Raw genomic sequence first — 21,280 nt, 5'->3', positions numbered from 1 at the left:
TAGGAGAGTGACGTGTGCTAGACAATAGAGTGAGAGAAAGTCCAAGGCTTTTGTAGCGTGTGTTTGACTGGATGCCGTTGTGTAATCAGGTAAGTGTGTAACTGAATGCAGGTGAAACCAATATGTGCAATGGAGAATTGCAACAGCAAGCAAATGAAAGTCCAGAAGTATAAGTCATATATATTTAAACATATATTATTGTGATATTAATTATGTTTAATATCCGTAATATTGTTATTGTTTAAATCTTATTATTTGTATATCATATTATTCTTTTTTTCTTTCTTTTATTTGTCACCTTTACATATATTCACCTCAGGTGTGCCTCAACCTGATATCGTGTGGTACAAGGACGCAGTACCCATAAGCCCAGTGAAGACCCCGCGCTACAGAGTGCTGGCAGGAGGTAGTCTCCAGGTCAACGGCCTTCTGCCCGACGACACCGGAATGTTCCAGTGCTTCGCCCGCAGCAAGGCCGGAGAGGTGCAGACCAACACCTACCTCGCCGTTACGAGTGAGTTCATCCGCCTGTCCCGCTCTCCGGAATACACCTTTCCTCTCATACACTAATGCACAAATACATGTGCACGTTTATTTCCTCTGCCTCTCTCTCCATCTCTCTCTTTCCCTGGCATTAAGAAAGCCTCTGCATGCCATGCCGACAATGCCTTTCTGTCTTTCTTTCTTCCCGTCTTCGTTCTCTCTCGTGTTGCTGATGTGCTTTTTGTGGGCACGCTAAAGCTGTGATTAATACCCTGTTGTGAGGAAGAGTTGTGAGGAGGAGAGACAGCAACAGAGAGACAGGGAGAGATAAAGAGGTCTTTTATAGAGGACTGACTGAGCTTATCTTGGCGCTCAGAGACGCATAGAGCTCTCTAAAACACTAAACACCAGAGCTAGCCGCTATTTACTTCTGCTTACAATGAACAAAGATACTGGATACAAACAATACTGAAGTTAAAGGGGTAGTTTATCCAAAATGAAAATCTTGTCATATCGTTTCCAAACCTGTATGACTTACTTTCTTCTGCGGAACGCAAAAGGTGATATTTTTGGGAACTGACTTTGTCCAAACATTGGAAGTCAATGAGGTGTAAAAGAACACTGGACAATAAAATATGTGACCCTAAACCACATAACCAGTCACAAATAGCAAAGGTATATTTATAGCAATAGCCTGCGATACACTGTAAGTCAAAATTATACATTTTTAATTTTAAAAATGATTAGGGTGTTAAGTGAATAGCATGTTCGATGAATATATTTAGTAAATTTCCTGCTATATAAATATATATCAAAACTTAATTTTTGATTAGTAATATGTGTCAATTTTAAGGCGAGCTATTCCTTTAAGTATATTATCAATCTATCTGGAAGTTGTGAGGAACTGTTTGCTCGCCCACTTCCAAAATCCCAATTTAACTTGCTTGTCTACATTTCCCAGTGAATTTTTCTTCTTCTTCTGTTGTTCAACTTTTTGTTCCATACCTGCTTTCATTCTGTTGTTTTCTTTACTTGTTTGGATTCTAAGCCAAGCTTTGATCGGCGTGAATCGGGTTTCGTGTGATTTCCCAGTGCTTGCGAATGCGAGGAGGCTTTTGAACTTGCTTGTGCCATCGTACGTCTCTGTTTCTCATGCAGTTGCTGTGTTTCTCTCACAGGCATAGCGCCGAACATCACGGCAGGGCCTTCCGACAGCACTGTGATTGACGGCATGTCAGTTATCCTGCACTGTGAGACCTCTGGAGCGCCCCGTCCTGCCATCACCTGGCAGAAAGGTGAAGAACACATCCTTCATTGTCCCCGCTCACACATTTCAGAAGAACAACTACAAAGTGTCAGCTCCCAGGCTGCACTTCTCCTCTGCGCCTCTCTGTTCTGCTCTGTTTTACCTGCTCTGGCTGGTTATTTTCTGACACTCTATTGCAGTGTCACATTGATGTATTATACTGTTCAGATTTCAAAAGGAAAAATGATTCGAACATAGGCTACAATTATTCTAATCTACATTAAAACATTCTCTATGTATGTGCAATGGAGTTTGAGACTTTCACAAAAAGCGACATTTATTTGATTAAAAATACAGTGAAAACAGTAATATTGTGAAATACTATAACAATTTGAACTGATTTAATATAATGTCAAATCCATTGCTATGATGAAAATTCCAGTATTCTGATTTATTAACAATTACATTTGGTGCTCATTTATTAATAATGGTTCTTATAATTAGTGTTTGTTTGTTTTTTTGAAGGATTAATGAAGCATTTATTTGAAACAGAAATCTTTTGTAAAATTATATCTGGCATCTAACTGTCAGTTTTTTATCAATTGAATGCTTCCTTGCTGAATGAAAGTAGAAGTTTCATACTATTGATAATAATAATAAGCATCAAATCAATATATTAGGATCACGTAATTACTGGTGAGAATACAGCTTTGCGATTGCATAAATATATTTTTATGTATTAAATTAAAAAAATATGATATTTCATAATATTCGTGCTGCACTGTATCTTCGAACATAAGACAAAAACGTAAATGTTAATTATTTTAAACATTTAGCCAAAGGTATATATTAAAATAAATAAATAACCCACTAAGTTACTGTTATTTAACCACAGTAAATGGTGTTATTGTGCATCACACAACGGACAATGACTAAAATGTTATCAGCTTTCTTGAATAGCCTGGCTACATCTGCTGTTTTCCCTTTCAGGTTTTAATAAAGTCGTTGTAGAAGCTTCAAATACATATTTAACCATAACTATCTGAAATATGAGATATCGTTTGCCACAAAATTGCGATTTTGTAAGGAAATAATTGTATAGAGGACCGACAAATTAGAGCAGAATGTCCGTCCCCAGCACCATGCTTTACATTTCATGCTGGAGCAGAAGGACAGTAAACAAGCAAGCTCGTGGCTTTAAAGGATTAGTTCACCCAAAAATGAAAGTTCTGTCATTGTTTACTCACACGTCTGTTGTTCCGAACCCATATGACGTTTCTTAAAGGAATTGTCTTGATCCCTCTCGTCCACGCAGTTACGAATGGGAACTGAAGTTGTCAAGCTTCAAAAAGTATCCAAAAGTGGCACAAAAAGTAGTCCATGTGACTCCTTACTGTTTATTCTAAGTGCTCTGATACCGTACAACGGCGTTATGTGAAACATAAACTCCTTTTTTCATGTCATTTTTTCCATTGAAAACTCAACCTATCTCTTTTGGTATAGCAATGTCTGATTAGTCAACAAATCATTAATTTCAGTCAAAGCTTTTCAATGAATCAGTTGCAGCTTACTGGAAGTGAACGTGTAGTTCGTAACACAAAATTCCAGGCAGTTACTCACACAAAACTATAGCAGACTTCAGAAGATTCGGAATATGGCACATGAGTCATATTGACCACATTTATTATACTTTCATACTGCCTTTGTGTCCTTTCTGAAGCTTGAAACCTTCACTCAGTATCCTTCTCGCAGTATTGACAGAATTTTTATTTCCTTTTAACAATAAAATAATCCTATAGAAAAGAGATGCTGTGTTCTTTCAGTTCTTTTTTCTTTTATGCTATTGTGAATGCAGATCTTGTGAACTTAATCTTGATAGTTTAATAAAGATGTCATTAAAGATATTATTTAGTGCTGTCAAACTATTAATATATATATATATATAATTATTGGCATCCAAAATATTTTTTCTTCTTTATATAATTTATGTGTGTGTACTGTTTAAATATCTATTAAATAGATATTCAGTAAATACACACACATTCATGTATATAAGTTAATTATTATTATGTTAAATTTATATATTTAAAATATTTATATATAATATCAGTTAAGAATATAAATATATACATGGAAATATTTTAAAAACATATGATGTATGTGTGTGTTTATGTATACATAATAAATATACATTATGTGAACAAATTTTGGATGCAATTAACTGTAATTATAATAATGTAACATAATATAATAATGATGTTATATCTAAATATATTTAGTAAAATATAGGCATGCATGTGTTTGTATTTGTATATAAATAATAAATATCCACAGTAAAATATGCAAAGAAATATTTGTATTTTTGATGCAATCAATTGCAAGTTACAACAAAAATGATTGTGTTCTCTACAGGAGAACGAGTTCTGGCAAGCGGTTCGGTTCAGCTTCCGCGGTTCACTCTCCTGGAGTCAGGAAGTTTGCTTATAAGCCCCTCCCACATATCAGACGCCGGCACCTACACCTGCATGGCCAGCAACTCCCGAGGCATAGACGAGGCCTCGGCCGACCTCGTGGTCTGGGGTGAGTGTGTGTGTGTGTTTTGAAGTGTATAGATCACAGACTGTCTTTGTAGTTTAGGATGTCCATGTTTAAGTGTGTTTGCATCTTTGTGTCGTACACCTGTGCATATACTGATGTGCATTTCCTTTGTTTTATCAAACAGCACGTACGCGCATCACTAATCCTCCTCAGGATCAGAGCGTCATCAAAGGAACAAAAGCCACCATGACCTGCGGTGTGACACATGACCCCAGCGTCTCAGTCAGGTGAGGCCCACATACGCTTGACTGCAAATAATTGCTGCAAACACAAAACGTTTAGCATTTTTTCAACTACTTTTATGCTAATGTCACCGTGTGGGTGGATAAAAATAATATCTAGCTGGATGTTTAATTTATTTATTTATTTATTTTCAATATTTCATGTTTAGAATGTAATGGAGGGCATTGATATTGAGTTGTTTAGGGATTTTAGTGCATTGCTTTACAGTCCTGAGGTGTCTGTAATATTTAGTCGCCAAATACTACAAATTCTACAAACAATAAGTTTAAAATGATAAATCAGACTTCCAACTTTAGATTTATCATATTTACATAGTAATCAATTCATTAATATGTGGTTGGGTAGGGTGTTTTGGTTGTGGTTCTGGTTCATTCCTAGCACACTACTTGATGAATTCTACATAGTAATGCATCAATCATGCCATTGATTGTGGGCACAGTGACATTACTCCCCCTTCAAATGTGGAGCTAGAGAGGAGGATAGACACCAGGAAGTGGGCTGACACAGTCCACAGTGGTGATTATGGAGGGAGGAGCCAGGGAAGACACAGAAGGGACCCGGAGCAGAAGGAGTTCAGCATGACCCATGACGGCCCATTGTGGAGCTAACGGATGGAGGAAGAGGAGGAACGGCTGCCGACTCCAGGGTGCCAACCACTGGAGCCCAAGACGGAGATGGAGAGCCCACGAGCCAGAAGGTTTTCTGAGGATCCAAGAGCCCAGGGTGGAATAGAGAGCTCCGGTGACTGAGATGGAAGCCACAATTCTCTTTTCTATCTTTACCCTCAGCCACGGTACAGGGGTCAAGGAATATATCCATATTGACAACTGAATGTTTGCAAACAAGGCCATTTAGTTTGCTTATATGTTTTTAAACAGCATTGGCAATGAAGTACCAGTAGGAATATCTCACATCCTACTTGGAATGGAATGCAATGGTTGTTAAAATGCTTAACCCTGAGTTTGAGCACTAGTGATGCATGCCTTGGCAATATCATAGCTTGCCATGTTTCACGGCATTCAAATCCTGATAGATAAAATCGGCTGGAGTTAATGATGCTGCACCAGCGTGAAATCATGAGCCATTACATTATCTCAACATTTACAACCCCCCTATAGTTCCCCAGAATACTTTGAATCTGCCTGCAATCCCAGTGCGCTCAATTGGAAGTCTACAGCTGTAACCGTCCTCCATTACAGCAGCCCGACATCGAGGAGTGATTTGAAGGCAAGATTCAGACTCTCATTAAAAACCTGCAAACTTCCAGAGTTCCTCTCAATGAGAACCCGAACTTCACTTAGTGACTGCTTTTAAGAGTGTTTTTTTTTTCAGTGATTCGGTCAGGCTCTCCTTGTCTTTCTGTCCTCCTTAACCTCCTCCCGAACACCCATGGAGGCTTTTCGCTTATTTCGTAAAGAATGAGGGATGAGAAAGAAGGGTAATTGTGTTGGATGGAAGCAGTAATTGATAGCAGCAGTAAAAGGATTTCCAACAAGCCAGGCCATGATGCAATTAATCACAAGTGTTTGTGAATGCGTATCTGTTTCCCGCGTGTGTGTGAGAGTCTTATCGATTATGTAGAGATTGGACACGTCTGTTAGAAGCTTCTGATGACCTTGGGTGTTCTCTGAACTCTGTACAGTGTATTTGTGATGAATGTAATATGTGGAAGTGCTCTGTTAAATAAACTGCTTGATACACACAGGTGTCATATGGTAACTATGTCTGTGAGAATAGCGGAACAACGGAACTACTTTGAACTACAATGAAATGAAACAATAAATCATTGTTAATACAGTTAAACTATCAAATGTTATCCTTTACAAAATGTGTTATTTTTTTAGATGGATGCTAGAACAGTCTAGGCCATGGTGTTACTAGGTAGATTGTAGAACATTCTAGGTGGATGCTATGATGTTACAAGGTGGACATTAGTGTATCAGGTGGCTAGGGTGTTTGCTAGGTGAATGCTATAATGTTGTAGGTGGTTGCTAGGGTGTTTCTTGACAGAGGATAGAATGTTGTTGGTGGTTGTTATGTTGATGCTAAGGTGTTACTAGGTGGCTATAATGTTCTGGGTGGATGCTAAGGTGTTACTGGGTGAATCACTGAGTGTTTTCAGAGGCTGCAGGGGTTTTACTAGATGGATGTTATCAGTCGGGGGGTCGCTAGGGTGTTACTAGGTGAATGCTGGAATATTGTAGGTGGCTGCTATGCTGTTATTATACAGATGTTAATTTATTTGGTTGCTAGGCCATTGCTAGGCGGATGCTAGAATGTTCTGTGTGGTTTCTACGATCTTAACTTGGTGAATGCTAGAGTGTTCTAGATCGTTACTATGATTTCACGAGTGTTTTGGTTGGTCTTTGCTAGATGGTTGCTAGGGGGTTTATAGTGTCTTCTATATGTTGTTTACATGTTTCAAATATATGTTCAAGTAAAAATGACACTGTTGACTTAGAGGATTGAAGTAGTGAAGGGTAACCTAAATTATAACCTAAAATTCAATGAAAACAAACCCAGATGGATCCAATCCAAGTACCGCTGTGTAATTTTTCTGCTTATTGTTCTGTTTGACTCCGGAATGTGTCACATTAGGAAGTGAATTGTATTGCATTTGATGTTATCTGTAATCTGTAATAAACGAATGAATGATTTTATAAAAGATGGAGTTGATGTTGAAGTTTGTGTTTGTATTCAGGTTTGTTTGGGAGAAGGAGGGTCAGGTGATCATCCCTCAGTCTCTGCCTCGACTGCGGCTGGATGTCAACGGGACGCTTCACATCTCTCAGACCTGGTCAGGTGACATCGGCACATACACCTGCAGAGTGACATCGGTGGGCGGCAATGATTCCCGCAGTGCGCACTTACGCGTGAGGTCAGAGATGAAAACGCACTCCCATCATCCTCTATTCTCTGTTCCCTAGCCACACAGTCCTTCATCTCTTCTGATCATTTCTTTTTGATTTGTTCTCTCCCTGCTCTCTGAATCGTAGCTCATTCAGTTTTTCAATATCCCTGTTTATCACCTGCACTCATTCAGCCTCTTTTTCTGTCTCGTTGCCTCCATTTTTTTTTATTTAATAGCACAGCAGTTATTGTCTGCCCTCATTTTTTTTATTTATGTCCATCTTAATCGTTCTCTTCTTATCTATCAAACATATTTTGATTCACCTTGTCTCTTTTTTTGTGTAATATTCACATCTCTTATCGATCAATGAAGTAATCTTATAGGAATTGTAGACTTCATTAATTTGCACATTTCTCCACTATCTAACATTCCCAAACTCTTCTTTTCTTCATTTCTAATATAAAGAAGGCATAACGACAAAGTGGTATGCTGTACTTAATGTATATGTTGCATTTAACATTACCAATGATTCTTATTAAATTCAGTAATGTTGTTAAAACTTGACAACTATAACTATAGTATTTAACATGGATGGTTCTAGTAGCCCATTAATGTACTTGTTTTATTCAGACATTAGATATAATGATTTATGAAGTGCACATTAAATATCCCTGAAAAGTCAAGACTCTCTCACAATTTTCCTTTTTACATATTACTCACAGGCAGTTGCCTCATGCCCCCGAGAACCCCAGCGCAGTGTTAAGCATCACTGAGAAGAGAGCTATAAACCTGACATGGGCCAAACCTTTTGATGGGAACAGCCCTCTCATCCGCTACATTCTGGAAGTGTCTGAAAACAGTGAGTAAAGACCTCATGTGTGGACCATTAATCTTGGGCAGGTTGTGTGACATTGATGCAGTTACCTTGTTGAGAATTTCAGTGATGGTGTTCTGAAAGACATAATAATATGAAGTAGATTCAGTTATTTTGAATATTATTATTATTATCATTATTATTAATTTTGTTGTTGTTGTTGATGATGTTGTTATGATACTACGAAGTGAATCATTTATGACAGCAACAATAGCAAAATAATACAATAATACAAGGGGGTTTTATTATTATTATTATTATATGAATAGAATAATTTGTTTATGACTAAGGTTTATTGCTATTATTATGAATGTTGGTAATATGAATGGAAAATATTTATAATAATTATAATAATAATAATATTATTATTATTAGTAGTAGTAGTAGTAGTAGTAGTAGTAGTAGTATTAGTATTATATTATTATTATTATTATTATTATTATTATTAACTTAATAATAATAATATAATAATAATAATGTAATATGAATGCAAATGTATTTATAATAATAATTATAATAATTATTGTCATTAAATTAAAACAAACTTAACTTGTTTCTATTATTAATAATAATACTAATAACAACAACCATGCTATTTTGTTTACTATTTATGTATAATTATTTATTAAAGGGTTCAGCAAACAGACTAACATTAAAAAGTAATTGGTGATTTTTAATATCATCATATTGATGTACTGGTACATAGAACTTGAAAGCCTCTTCAGTGGCTCCATAGGACCTTAAGAAGATTGTCGTATGCAAAACCTCTTTTTTCCTGTTGGTTTAGTTCTTCACCTAGCTGATTATGTATTCTTCATTATCTGCTCTACACAGATGCTCCTTGGACAGTCCTGTTGGCCAACATCGAGCCAGAGTCAACTGCTGTAACGGTCAACGGGCTCATCCCGGCACGCTCTTACCAGTTCCGCCTGTGTGCCGTCAACGACGTTGGCAAGGGCCAGTTCAGCAAGGAGACTGACCGGTGAGCAGATCTCGCAGGGTCCTGAAGCCTGCCGAGTGTTAGCGCTGTGCCCTGTGTGACCATAAAGATAACTCTAGCACTCTGTCACAGCATGTGAAAATTGCCTGCGCTCTCGCGGGAACAGTGTCTATAGGAGGATTTATCTGTCTGAACGCTGCGTGTATATGGCCGTATTTTTCTGGGATGTGTTTATGCGTGTCAGTGTATCTTTCAAGAATCAGTGTAATCAAAGCCCTCGGCAAGTAAAGAAAGCTTTTCGACACTTAAATTAGACATTCAGCAAATGCCCCCATCAAAACGGACACAAATCCCTCTAGTTCTCCTGAGGTTTGAGACAAACCTCCTCTGGTTGAGATAATCTCAACTCAGGATTTACAGGGAGGAAACCAGTCTATATGAAAGAGAGAGATCATATCATGACTATATCACATCTCAGACAGTATAGATCAGAGATGGACCATTTGCATTACAATGAATTGGAGAAATTGGCTGAAATGTATGAGTCAATGGCTAGTCAGCAGTTTTATTGTTTGGTGTTTGAGATAGTTCCAGAATGAACTAATCTGAAAGAGGAAAAAAAATAGATGTTATTTAATATTAAAATGTAATGTATAACATAAGCTGCATTCGTTCTTATAGTGATATCCTCTGTTTGTTTGTTTTTTTTCACATCTCATATTCGAATTTTAATTTGTTACCGGAGTTTAGTATCTTTGTTCGTCTACTCTCTACTGACCTAACGGTTTGAACGTGGATCTAAATTAAATAGTGTTGTATATATCCACATTGGCCATCAAAAAATCCATATTGGTTGATGACTGCTCGTGTTTATCTCCTTTCCTGCAGGGTATCTCTTCCAGAGGAGCCTCCCAGCGCTCCGCCTCAGAACGTCATTGCCAGCGGCCGCACCAACCAGTCCATCATGATTCAGTGGCAGCCGCCACCAGAAAGCCACCAAAATGGCATCCTGAGAGGATACGTCATCCGGTGAGACATGTTTACTCCTGTCTGGGGTCTTGTAGTATCTTAAACTGTTCTTACGCTTGTTTCGCTCTTAATCTTTTGTAATGTTTTTCCAAGGCCATGCCAATATGTCTCGTTTCCAGCAGGACTAGATTCTCTTCCCTCACAGCTGGTTTGTGGGTGAATTTGATTGCACTGTATTATTTCAAGGTTTCTTCTGAATTTGTGCGCTGGAGGGTTTTTCCTTGCTGTCAGTGATGACAGTGAAATGGACTTTTTGTTCGTTTTTTTATATATTTTTCCTGTTCATCATTGAGGAGAGCTGAAGGCCGTTTTTGATATTGCAAATATAAGTAATGGTTCCCGACCTTGGTCGCCCCTTATGGTCCTCAGCTCAGGGAAAACACACAGAGGGCTGTGATATTTCTAGACTGGTTCTCTGTCGCCCTCTGTTGCATACAGATGGTACTGATGTATAAAAACAGACAGATCTGATTATGAAGAGTAAATGAGAAGGTGTATTTTTAGAGATGCTTATCAGAGCCCTTCAGAAAGGGTTATCTGGAGGAAATTCCCTGCCCTGTCAAAGCTTTCTGTTTGTTAAGATCAGAAAATCTCTGCGTCTGTCATTGACAGTGACAATATGACCATCTGCTAACCTCAGGTATCGTCTGACCGGTCTGCCTGTGGATATCCAGTATAAAAATATCTCTAACCCTGATGTCACCAACCTGCTGCTGGAGGATCTCATCATCTGGACTAATTATGAAATTGAGGTGGCTGCATACAACGGAGCTGGACTGGGTGTTTACTCTCATAAAGTCACAGAGTGGACACTTCAGGGAGGTGAGGGTTTAGATCCCATTCAAAAGTTTGGGATGAGTAAAACTGTAAAAGACCGACCGACCGACTGACTGAAAATGACAGTAAAGTTAAGGTTCTAGAATAGAATTTCTGCATTTCAATGATTTCTGCAGTCTTCTATTAATCTTCTTTCCATGAAATGTCAGTTTCAAAAGGACAAAAATGTACTTTATGCAGCTTGTGCACTTAATTCAAAGTTATACAATAACTTTATATATTAATCAAAGATTGATTAACATTAACATTGGTAATAATAATAAAATAATAATAAATGTTTCTTGAGCACCAGATCGTATTAATAAATTACAAATAAAAAAATGGCTGAAAAAAAAATCTGGAAAAAAATGGCTCACAGAAATAAATTATTATATATTGAAATACAAGACCTATATTTTAAAATTATGCAAGGTTTTGCAATATTATTTGTTTGACTTTATTATTGATGGATAAAAGTAATACTAGGGATAAGAGATAAAAATAAAGGAATAAAAAATAATAGGGATAAAGTTTTGCAATATTATTGGTTTTACTTTATTATTAACTTTTTATATTACTTTTTAAGGTATAAGGTAAGGTATTTTTTTTCCACAAATTTATTATTTCTGCAAAACTCTTCTCTTAGGTCCTTTCCATGAAATGTTGATTTCAAAAGGACATAAAAGTACTGCAACCTGTGCGTTAAATTCAATGTTATGAAATTGTTTTGTGTAGAATATCAACATTTTTATTGTTATTTAGTGAAAATCAAAGTTTGAGGTCTCTGTGACCTGATGTCGAGTAAAGAGCATTGTAAAAAGTCTTTCAAAAATCCCCATGAAATATGACAATGTATGTTTTTTGGAACAATATGAGGCGTAGTTGAGTAATTATTCCTTTAATATAACGCTGCTTAGTTATGAAGATGCTGCTGGGTGCCATCCATAATTTGTGAAGTCAGACAGAATGAATCTTCTCCATCGGTTTTCTGGGGTATAGCAGCTGAATTGTGTTACCAGAAAAAGAACGCTCATTTGTTTTCGTCTCTGTCTTCCATTTTCCATTTTACCTGTCAACCAGTTCCCACCATCGCTCCAGGCAATGTGAAAGCAGAACCCGTCAACTCCACCACAATCCGCTTCACCTGGACAGCCCCGAACCCGCAGTTCATCAACGGCATTAACCAGGGCTACAAGGTAAACGCTAAAGGAATGAGAATAAATCTGCACTCAGACCCGAACTGCTGAAAATGCAATAAATGCAGCTTTTATTTTTAGGTTTTTGAGTTTGTTGATGAGATTTAATGCGAGGGTAGCCAAAGGTCTCTTTTAGCTCTTATGCGCTCAGTCCTTTGTTTTCGTTTTTGCTGAGAGAACCAGAATTGATCCTCTTGTCACTCTGCTACTTTATAGCCAGACTGTCTGCGGGAAAAAATTGTTTAGGACAATTACAAAATGGAGACAGTGAGCCGGACACATTAGTCTTAATTGCTTATTAGCCAGGTTTCGGCTCGATCCCAGACAACAACAGCTGGGATTGGAGAGAATATTTGTCGGAAGTCTTTTTCTTCTCTCCGTGGACTCGTTGGAGAACAATCTTATAACTCTCATTCCCTCTTTAGTGCCCTCAGAGGAGAGTTTCAAGTGTCTATAAACTTTGAAATGCCAAATAATCCACAATAGTATTGGGAAAAGGGAGGAAATCTGTGACCGTTCAGCCATTCTCAGTGGAGAATTTACTTAGAATAAATCTAGCGCTCTGACAGTGTTATTTCAACACCATTATGCAAATGAAGCATTGGCACAAGCATGCCTACAAAATGTATGTCAGCATCAAGGTTATGGAACATGTCATACTTAGACTGTTTTCTTTCTTTATTGATTGATTTATATATGTATATACTCATTTTTATTTATGTATTAGTTTTTTTTTCCTTTTTAGACTTTATTTTGATAGTCCACTTTACACATTCTACTAACTATAAGTAACTTTGTAGCTGCATGTCAACTACAATTCTTATTCATTTGTAACTACGTGTCTACTAACTCTCAAAGTTGAATGTTAACCCTAACATTCAACTTTGAGAACTCTCCTCTGAGGGTTTAGGGTTAATTAGCAAAATTTCTGATAGTCTCTATGTAGTATGTTGTGGAGACATCAAAATAAAGTGTTTGAAGATATTAAGCAGACTATTGTTTTACTTTAATATTGTGACCCATGCATCAAAAATGGCCTAAAAAAAGCTTTAAAAGAAAAACAAGCTCTTTTCCATGGATACAGCATTAGGAATTGACAATATTTCAAACAAGGAGGAAAGAAGATAATAATTAATGATATTAACATAAAAAGTAAAGAAAGAAAGAGTCCAAGTAAATAAGTATTATAAACTGGATGATTTATTCATCTCTTGCTCTTTTTAGCTGTTAGCATGGGAGCCAGGAAAGGAAGATGAGATGACAATAGTGACGGTTCGGCCGAACTTCCAGGACAGCGTTCATGTGGGCCACATCGCCGGCTTGAAGAAGTTTTCTGAGTACTTCACTTCTGTGCTCTGCTTCACCACACCAGGAGACGGTCCTCGCAGTCCTCCTCGACGTCTGCGCACTCATGAAGACAGTGAGTTCCTGTTCCAGCACACACACATTCACACTTTACATGTTGTTTTTTTGATGTTCTTTCGATTTCAAGAACCGGTGGAAGCAGGATGACCTCTGATCCTGGTTTTAATTGAAGTCACACTCATATCTCTAGGAATACTGTACCTGTGAAGGTCTAACAGTCTGATCTCTGGCGTGTATTTTCAGCCCCTGGTGCTGTGGGTCACCTGAGCTTCACTGAGATTCTAGACACGTCTCTCAAAGTCAGCTGGAGAGAGCCCAATGAGAAGAACGGTGTCCTGACTGGTGAGTTATTAACAAACATTTCTATTCCAGAAATTGCAATTGATGCTCATACCCGATACTTTTTTTTCCTTTGTTTTTAGAAAACCTTTTAAAGTATTTAAACACCATGTTTTAATTTTATATATAATATGAAATGTTTAATATTTAACTTGCAAATATTAAATCTGGATAATATTAGCTTAAATAATATTTAGCTTGCAAAACATTTTATTTAATATGAAACATTTAAAATTAATATGTGTGTGTGTGTGATTCAATTACACCCTAATTTATTTCTCTGAAATTAATATACAAATTTTGCAATATACAGTATATCATTCTATTTAGTCATTCTAAATAATTATTCCAAAATATAAAAAAATTAACTCCTTCATTGACTAGAACGTTCGTTTAATTTTGAAATTAATAGACAGTATTTTGTCAGTTTATGTTTACTTTCATACAATTCCTATTATAATCTAGTTTAATAATGTAAAATATTTCATATTTGTTTCCTAGGGTATCGTATATCATGGGAGGAGTACAACCGTACAAACACACGGGTTACACACTACCTGCCTAATGTTACTCTGGAATACAGAGTCACTGGACTGACCGCTCACCACCTACACCATTGAGGTGGCTGGAATGACCTCCAAGGGTCAGGGTCAGCTGTCATCTTCAACCATCTCTTCAGGAGTACCACCAGGTAAAGCACACGCGTGCACAAATCAGTCAAAACAGTAACGGCACATTAAAATCCGACCAGAAAGGCTAAACAAGGTCTATTAGGGGAAGAGAAAACAACATATTCTTTCCATGAGTTCCCCTGAACCAGCTTTAGACCACCACTGGTTTTAGAGCTCCCATTAAAAGCACTACAGAGGGTTGTAAAGTTAAACATCCGAGCCCTCGTTATTGCGTCTATGCAGCACCAACACATGCAGCCCAGAGCCGCAGAATAACTGACAGGAGGAGTTCACGATTACGACTCCCACGACAGAGATCGTTTCTCCTTTATTGCTTCATTAGACCGTCTATGGCTTCCAGACTCAAACCTTATACGAGTCTCACACGTTTAAATGTAGACGTAGACGTTTAAAGATGTATGAATCCTGAACGGTCATAGTGTCGTACCATGTTACCATTATTACCCAAAGTTATGCAGAGCCCGCTGCTTTCGTGACATTCCCGCAGTGTTTTATTGGTGGCATATTTCATCTTCTCATAATAAGCTGGGTAACAGCTGTAAGTGTGGAATGATTTATACCAAAGTTCTCGTTCATTTCAGCCTCTCACACAGACATTGAAACGTTTTTTAAAGTGCCACTACTATGGATTTTTGAAAATGACCTTTAATGCAGTCTGTAACACTTTCAAAGTAAATAAAAACATCCTGCAAAGTTTTAAATGTTTAAGTGCACTGTATATAAAAGTATTGTCTCTGAAAAGAAAGAGTCGAGTGTTGATCTTTTTGTGTTGGTCTCAATGACAATGCAAATTTATTCTTTGCCTATAGGTGGCGCTTGTGTGGTGCTTAAAGCTGAAAAACACTGCTTTAAATGAAATAGATCAATAACCAGAGGGGTTTGGAAAAATCACTGTACAAATAAGAGACAAAACTGCATATCATAAGACAATGAACTTGATTTTTAACCTCGCATGCGTATCAACATGTTGTCTGAGACTTCCAAAACCAAAATATCAACCTTTCATAATAATAGGGGCACTTTAAAGTATAGATCTGCTTGCTATGGTTGCACGCTAACATCCATAGATACGTATAGGCAGATGCCACATTCAACCACATTCACCTCTGCTAAAAAAAAAAAAGAAAGAAAAAAGTTAATTCCTGAAGTGATAAGATACTTTCCCAGGTAAGAATGATCATTCATTAATTCTCTGTATACAAAGTCTCATTTTACCAAAAGGGGGAGCCATAACGCAGCCAAACATTTCACAAATAATTAATTTAATCAGTGGTTCCTGTAACAATCTGTTTTACTCACGATTTATTGCCTGATTATATTTAGGGTTAAATAAAGCAAAAAAAATGTTTCGTAAATTAAAACACTTTTCTCTCTCCCAATTCAGAGCTTCCTGGTCCTCCCACAAACTTGGCCATCTCGAACATTGGCCCTCGATCAGTAACCTTGCAGTTCAAGCCAGGATACGATGGCAAGACCTCGATTTCTCGTTGGCAGGTGGAGGCCCAGGTGAGTCACTCTTTATTCACGAGGGTGAAGTTTTAGCATCGTTGATCTGATCTTTGAATGAACCTCTCTTTGCTTGGATATCTCTCAGGTGGGTGTGATTGGAGAGAATGAGGACTGGGTGATGGTCCATCAGCTGGCCAACGAGCCTGATGCTCGCTCTCTGGAGGTCTCCGGCCTCAACCCCTACACCTTTTATAGGTGACACATACATTTATTTAGTATTTACATGCATATATTATCAAATAAGGCCTCAAAAAGATGTGAAAGAAGAGTTAGTTCTTGTCTGACATGTCTACTTGGAATCAAATCATAAGAGGTTATACGAGACACATTTGAGTACTTGTTACATTTTGTAATTGTTCTCGCTTTACCCTTTAAAAAAATATTATTATGTACTTTTATAGTATTTATTAATATTTATAATAAATAAATGTTTATTTTATTTTATAGATAATTTTGTATTTTTATATTATTATTTTATATATTTCTGTCTAGATTTTTATATAGTTGCTTCATATTAAACTGTATGAATAATATTTAAAAATAATAATAATTATAAAATTTATTCCAGTTCATTGAAATAATGTTAAAATTAAATATATTAGATGGGGAAAAAACAACTATTTAAAATGTTTTACATGTAAATTGTATTCAAATTTATTTTGAATATTTTATTAAAAATATTTTAATTTATTTTTAGATTTGATATTTTATACCATCTTTATTCCTATTACTGAACATTATTTGTGATAGTTTTAAATTCAGTTTTAGTTAACAATAATAATGCTGCTTATGATTAGATCACCTTAGATGGATGTTAATGTAAAGCAGGCCATTATAATAAGCATCTAATGGGATTTTCAGGTTCCGTATGCGTCAGGTGAACATAGTGGGCACCAGTCCACCGAGCCAGCCTTCCAGAAAGATCCAGACCCTGCAGGCTCCTCCTGATATGGCTCCTGCAAATGTTACCCTGCGGACGGCCAGCGAAACCAGCCTATGGCTCAGATGGGTGGTATGTTCTACTCTCAAAACAATACACACGTACAATGTGTGGCACAAACTCAATCTCTCTCTTTTTCACCTGTTGATCAGCCTCTTCCTGAATGGGAGTACAACGGAAACCCAGATTCGGTGGGTTACCGTGTGCAGTACAGCAGGACCGGAGCACAATCCAAAGCCCTGCTGCACATCATTGCAGATCGCCTGGAGAGAGAGTTCACCATCGAGGACCTGGAGGAGTGGACGGAGTATGAGGTCAGAGTTCAGGCCATCAACGGCATTGGAGCTGGACCCTGGAGTCAACCTGTACGAGGAAGAACCAGAGAGTCTGGTAAGGCAAACCAATATATATTTTCATTATTATTTATTTTATTATTTATTTATTTATTTTACATTTTACACATTTTACATTTACCTTTATACGTGTAATATTTACTGAGCAGGACTTCTTTACTATCTTTTCTGCATTAAAGGACATTTAAATAATAATTACATTTTTTTAAATTAGTCATGTTTTGTATCAAGATAAGAAATAATAAAATAATACATTGCAAACACTTGCACAAGTTACAGAGTTCAGTAATTAAAGTATTAGACATAAAATTTGTAGAAGTAGTGTAAGCTGAAGTAATATAAATAACTATAACATAAATATAATAATTAAAATTTAAAATATATATATATATATATATATATATATATATATATATATATATATATATATATATATATATATATAATGTATTTTTATATTGCTTCAAACTGATTTTTCAGCAACTGTCCATTTTATAATATGGAATGGAAAACTTTTCTTTGATCATATATGTTGCTTTTAATGCATGACTTAAATCATACATCATATATAGTATGTGGGCAAAGGATTTCCTGTTTAAACAAGCTTAAATGGGCACAGATCTGCACATATATGCAAGCCTTTTCATCTATGCCATAAAAAGAGACGGAAACACACTTCCCCTGGATCACCTGTTTTTCTTCTTCTGCTCAGCTTGTTCTCCATGGTTACCAGAATTCGGTGAAATGGGTTTGGGATTAATAAGTAGGTGTTGAGGAAATTGGTAACACATGAGGCTGTACACATGTCTCCCCTGTTTTTCTTCAGCCAATCAGATTGCCGCAATCATGCCACTTTGTGTTCGGGGATTTGTGCCGGAGAGTGATTCTCTGTGTTACTCCCCCAATAATGGTCAAAACTAGTGTCTTTAAGGCTTCACTGCTTTTGTGATATGTGTCCGGATATCAGCACACACTTAATCCTCCCCCGACACACGCACACACATATAGACATGAAGCACATATTTCAACCCCTTTAAAGGAATAGTTCACCCAAAAACTAAAATTCTGTCATCTCTTTTTTAATGCAGTCCCCTCTTGTGGCCCTACGAATGTTTCTGCGTTTGCCACCACCTCCAGCAGCATTCTGGTCCGCTGGTTTGAAGTTCCCGAACCCGACCGGAATGGACTCATCTTGGGCTACAAGGTCTGGAATCGCTATTTAAGTGAAAAGCACCATTCATTAAAACTAAGCTACAAAAATGACAAATTAAATGACTACATTTGAAAGTCAATAGCGTATGTCTTACACATTTAGAAGAATAGATTATTTCTGTGATGCAAAATAAGTTACACCTCTCTTTTTGTTTTCAGGTGGTTTATAAAGAGAAGGATTCGGACTCTCCTCTTCAGTTCTGGACGGTGGAAGGAAACGCCAGCCACAGTGTTCAGCTGACCGGACTGGGAAAGTACGTTTTGTATGAGATCCAGGTGCTCGCTTTCACCCGCATCGGAGACGGCCGACCCAGCACTCCATCAATCCTGGAGCGAACCCTTGATGATGGTGGGCATTGCCGTATATGACAAACAAACAGTTGCTTTATTAATTAATCACATGTGTGTTTACAAGTTAATATTCTTGTTTTCAGTGCCCGGACCACCTGTAGTCATTCTTTTTCCTGAAGTCCGGACCACCTCGGTCAGACTCATCTGGCAGCCACCTTCCCAGCCCAACGGCATCATACTGGGTACAAGAGTTTGTTTGCTTGTTTCTGCGTGCATGCATTTCTTTCTTCTTGTGTTTATACTTGCATGCTTGCTTGTTTATGCTTGTATGCATGCTTGTTTTTTTACCATCAAGAGATGAAACATCCCTTAATACTTTCAACAGTGACTGTTAATGGATCATGCATGTGTATGCAAATATACATAAACATGTATTAACACAGAGTATCACATTAAAATAGTTTATCCTATGTTTCAACCATGTTTACACTACTTTTCAAAGTTGGTCAGATTTTTCATTTTCTGTTACTGTATGTTTACTAGTGCTGCATTTATCACTAAAGCAGTGAACTGTGAAATATTATAACCATTTAAAAATACATCTAAAAAAAGTTGTTGATTACTGTGATAGCAAAGCTAAAATTTTCTCTTTTTCATTACCCCAGTCTTGACTGTCCCGTCTGTGATTTTTCTGAAATTAATCTTAATATGAAGAGATTTCTCATTATTATCAGTTTGAAAAACTGATGTGCTGCTTAATATTTTTTTGGAAACTGTAAAATGTTTTTATAATAATTTGATCAATTGAAAGTTCAAAAGAACAGCATTTATTTTAAAGATAAATATTCATATTTTAAATTAATTTCTGATTAAAAGTATTCCTTCCTTTAAAAACAATCATACCGACTCCAAGCAAAAAAAAAGCATCCCCATTGTAAACTAAATCGCATTTGTTTTTCTTTTGTTCATTAGCTTGTGTTTCCTCTAATCAAGAAACAAAGCCAAATGCGTTACATTTCCTCAATTGCATGCAAGGAAATGCACAGTTTATCCTGTCCTGATCTCTGTGATGTCATCGGTTCCCTCTCCAGCCTATCAGATCACATACCGCCTGAACTCCACCAATAGCAACACAGCCACATTTGACGTCTTGAACTCCAGCGCGCGGCAGTATACCGTCACCGGACTGAGGCCGGAATCCGTGTATGTGTTTCGTATCAGAGCACAGACACGCAAAGGATGGGGAGAGGCAGCGGAGGCTTTAGTGGTCACCACAGAAAAGAGAGGTAATGCATATTATTGCCACACATCAGCAAGACAAGCTCAAACTGAGCGGTGTGTGATATTAAGCAAGAAATTAGTTCAAATTAACAGGCAAACATCCCTTTCCATATGATTATGCTTTCACGGGTTCATGTAATCAGATCTAAAGTGCATGTTTGTGTGTTCACGTCTCTGAACGGAGATGTCTACGGTCTGCTGAGGTCAAGTCCAAAACAAATCAATCCCTTTTAACCAGACCCGCTTTGGTGTGGTTTGAGACTCCTGGCAGAAGTTTTGCTGCACTGACTTCCACTCAAGCAAACGCACATTCTTCTTACAAAGCATTATAATCAGACTTCAGATTATTTATGCAGTTCACCGATCCACCGTAGAGATCCTGAATTGTAATGTGTTCGTATATAATGTAATATGAGAGTCTCCGTAATCAAATGTATTTTTTTTAAATGTCAACCGTGTTCTGAAGAGTTATAAGTGTACAGTGAAACAGTGATAATATTGTATGACTGCATACATAAAACCAGGGTTGGGATGATAATTTAAAGCTAGCTTTCCAAGCTACAAGTTGCTCATAATTTAAAGTAGTTACACAATTAAGTTTCTATTTGAAGAAGTAGTCTGCTGCATTAAAACTGCTGAATAAAAGTAGTTCTACTAAATTAGTTTCATTATATCAAACTAAATAGAAGCTATTTCAATTGCAATTTGCTAGTATTAAGGTAAGTGACAAACACGTACTAATAATAATTGTATGGACAAAGATTTGAAAGAAATGTATTTTTCTTAAACATATACATGCATGTGTGTGCATTTTTATATACATAATAAATATACACATATATTATGCAAACAAAAACTTTTATCGCGATTAATTGTTTGACAGCATTAGTTTAAATATTTCGCTTCTGTGAATTGTTTATATAAACTGTTCAGGATTGACGTTAAACAAGCGGAATGATAGGAATGTGTTTGATTATTGGCTTTAAGTTTTGAAGTGTGCTTATGCTTGACCTTTGACCCCC

The 21,280-nt window shown here is 36.9% G+C and overlaps 1 protein-coding gene across 1 annotated transcript in view; it reads left to right on the top strand.

Annotated features, from left to right (window-relative positions):
- The window catches only part of sdk2b (sidekick cell adhesion molecule 2b), a 314,896-nt gene that overhangs the window by 200,988 nt on the left and 92,628 nt on the right, over positions 1-21,280 (top strand). Inside the window, 22 exon segments of the mRNA XM_043254231.1 lie at positions 320-514; positions 1,662-1,778; positions 4,142-4,309; positions 4,452-4,554; positions 7,272-7,448; positions 8,144-8,280; positions 9,130-9,277; positions 10,124-10,264; positions 10,905-11,086; positions 12,161-12,276; positions 13,501-13,696; positions 13,885-13,983; positions 14,482-14,578; positions 14,580-14,671; positions 16,057-16,178; positions 16,267-16,376; positions 17,043-17,193; positions 17,274-17,511; positions 18,563-18,678; positions 18,846-19,035; positions 19,121-19,219; positions 20,069-20,263. Coding sequence (XP_043110166.1) covers positions 320-514; positions 1,662-1,778; positions 4,142-4,309; positions 4,452-4,554; positions 7,272-7,448; positions 8,144-8,280; positions 9,130-9,277; positions 10,124-10,264; positions 10,905-11,086; positions 12,161-12,276; positions 13,501-13,696; positions 13,885-13,983; positions 14,482-14,578; positions 14,580-14,671; positions 16,057-16,178; positions 16,267-16,376; positions 17,043-17,193; positions 17,274-17,511; positions 18,563-18,678; positions 18,846-19,035; positions 19,121-19,219; positions 20,069-20,263 — 3,189 coding nt within the window.

Source organism: Puntigrus tetrazona, chromosome 12 (genome assembly GCF_018831695.1).
Source record: "Puntigrus tetrazona isolate hp1 chromosome 12, ASM1883169v1, whole genome shotgun sequence".
Lineage (NCBI taxonomy): Eukaryota > Metazoa > Chordata > Actinopteri > Cypriniformes > Cyprinidae > Puntigrus > Puntigrus tetrazona.
Note: the sequence above shows the minus strand (reverse complement) of the source record. Positions and strands in the feature narration are given on the sequence as shown.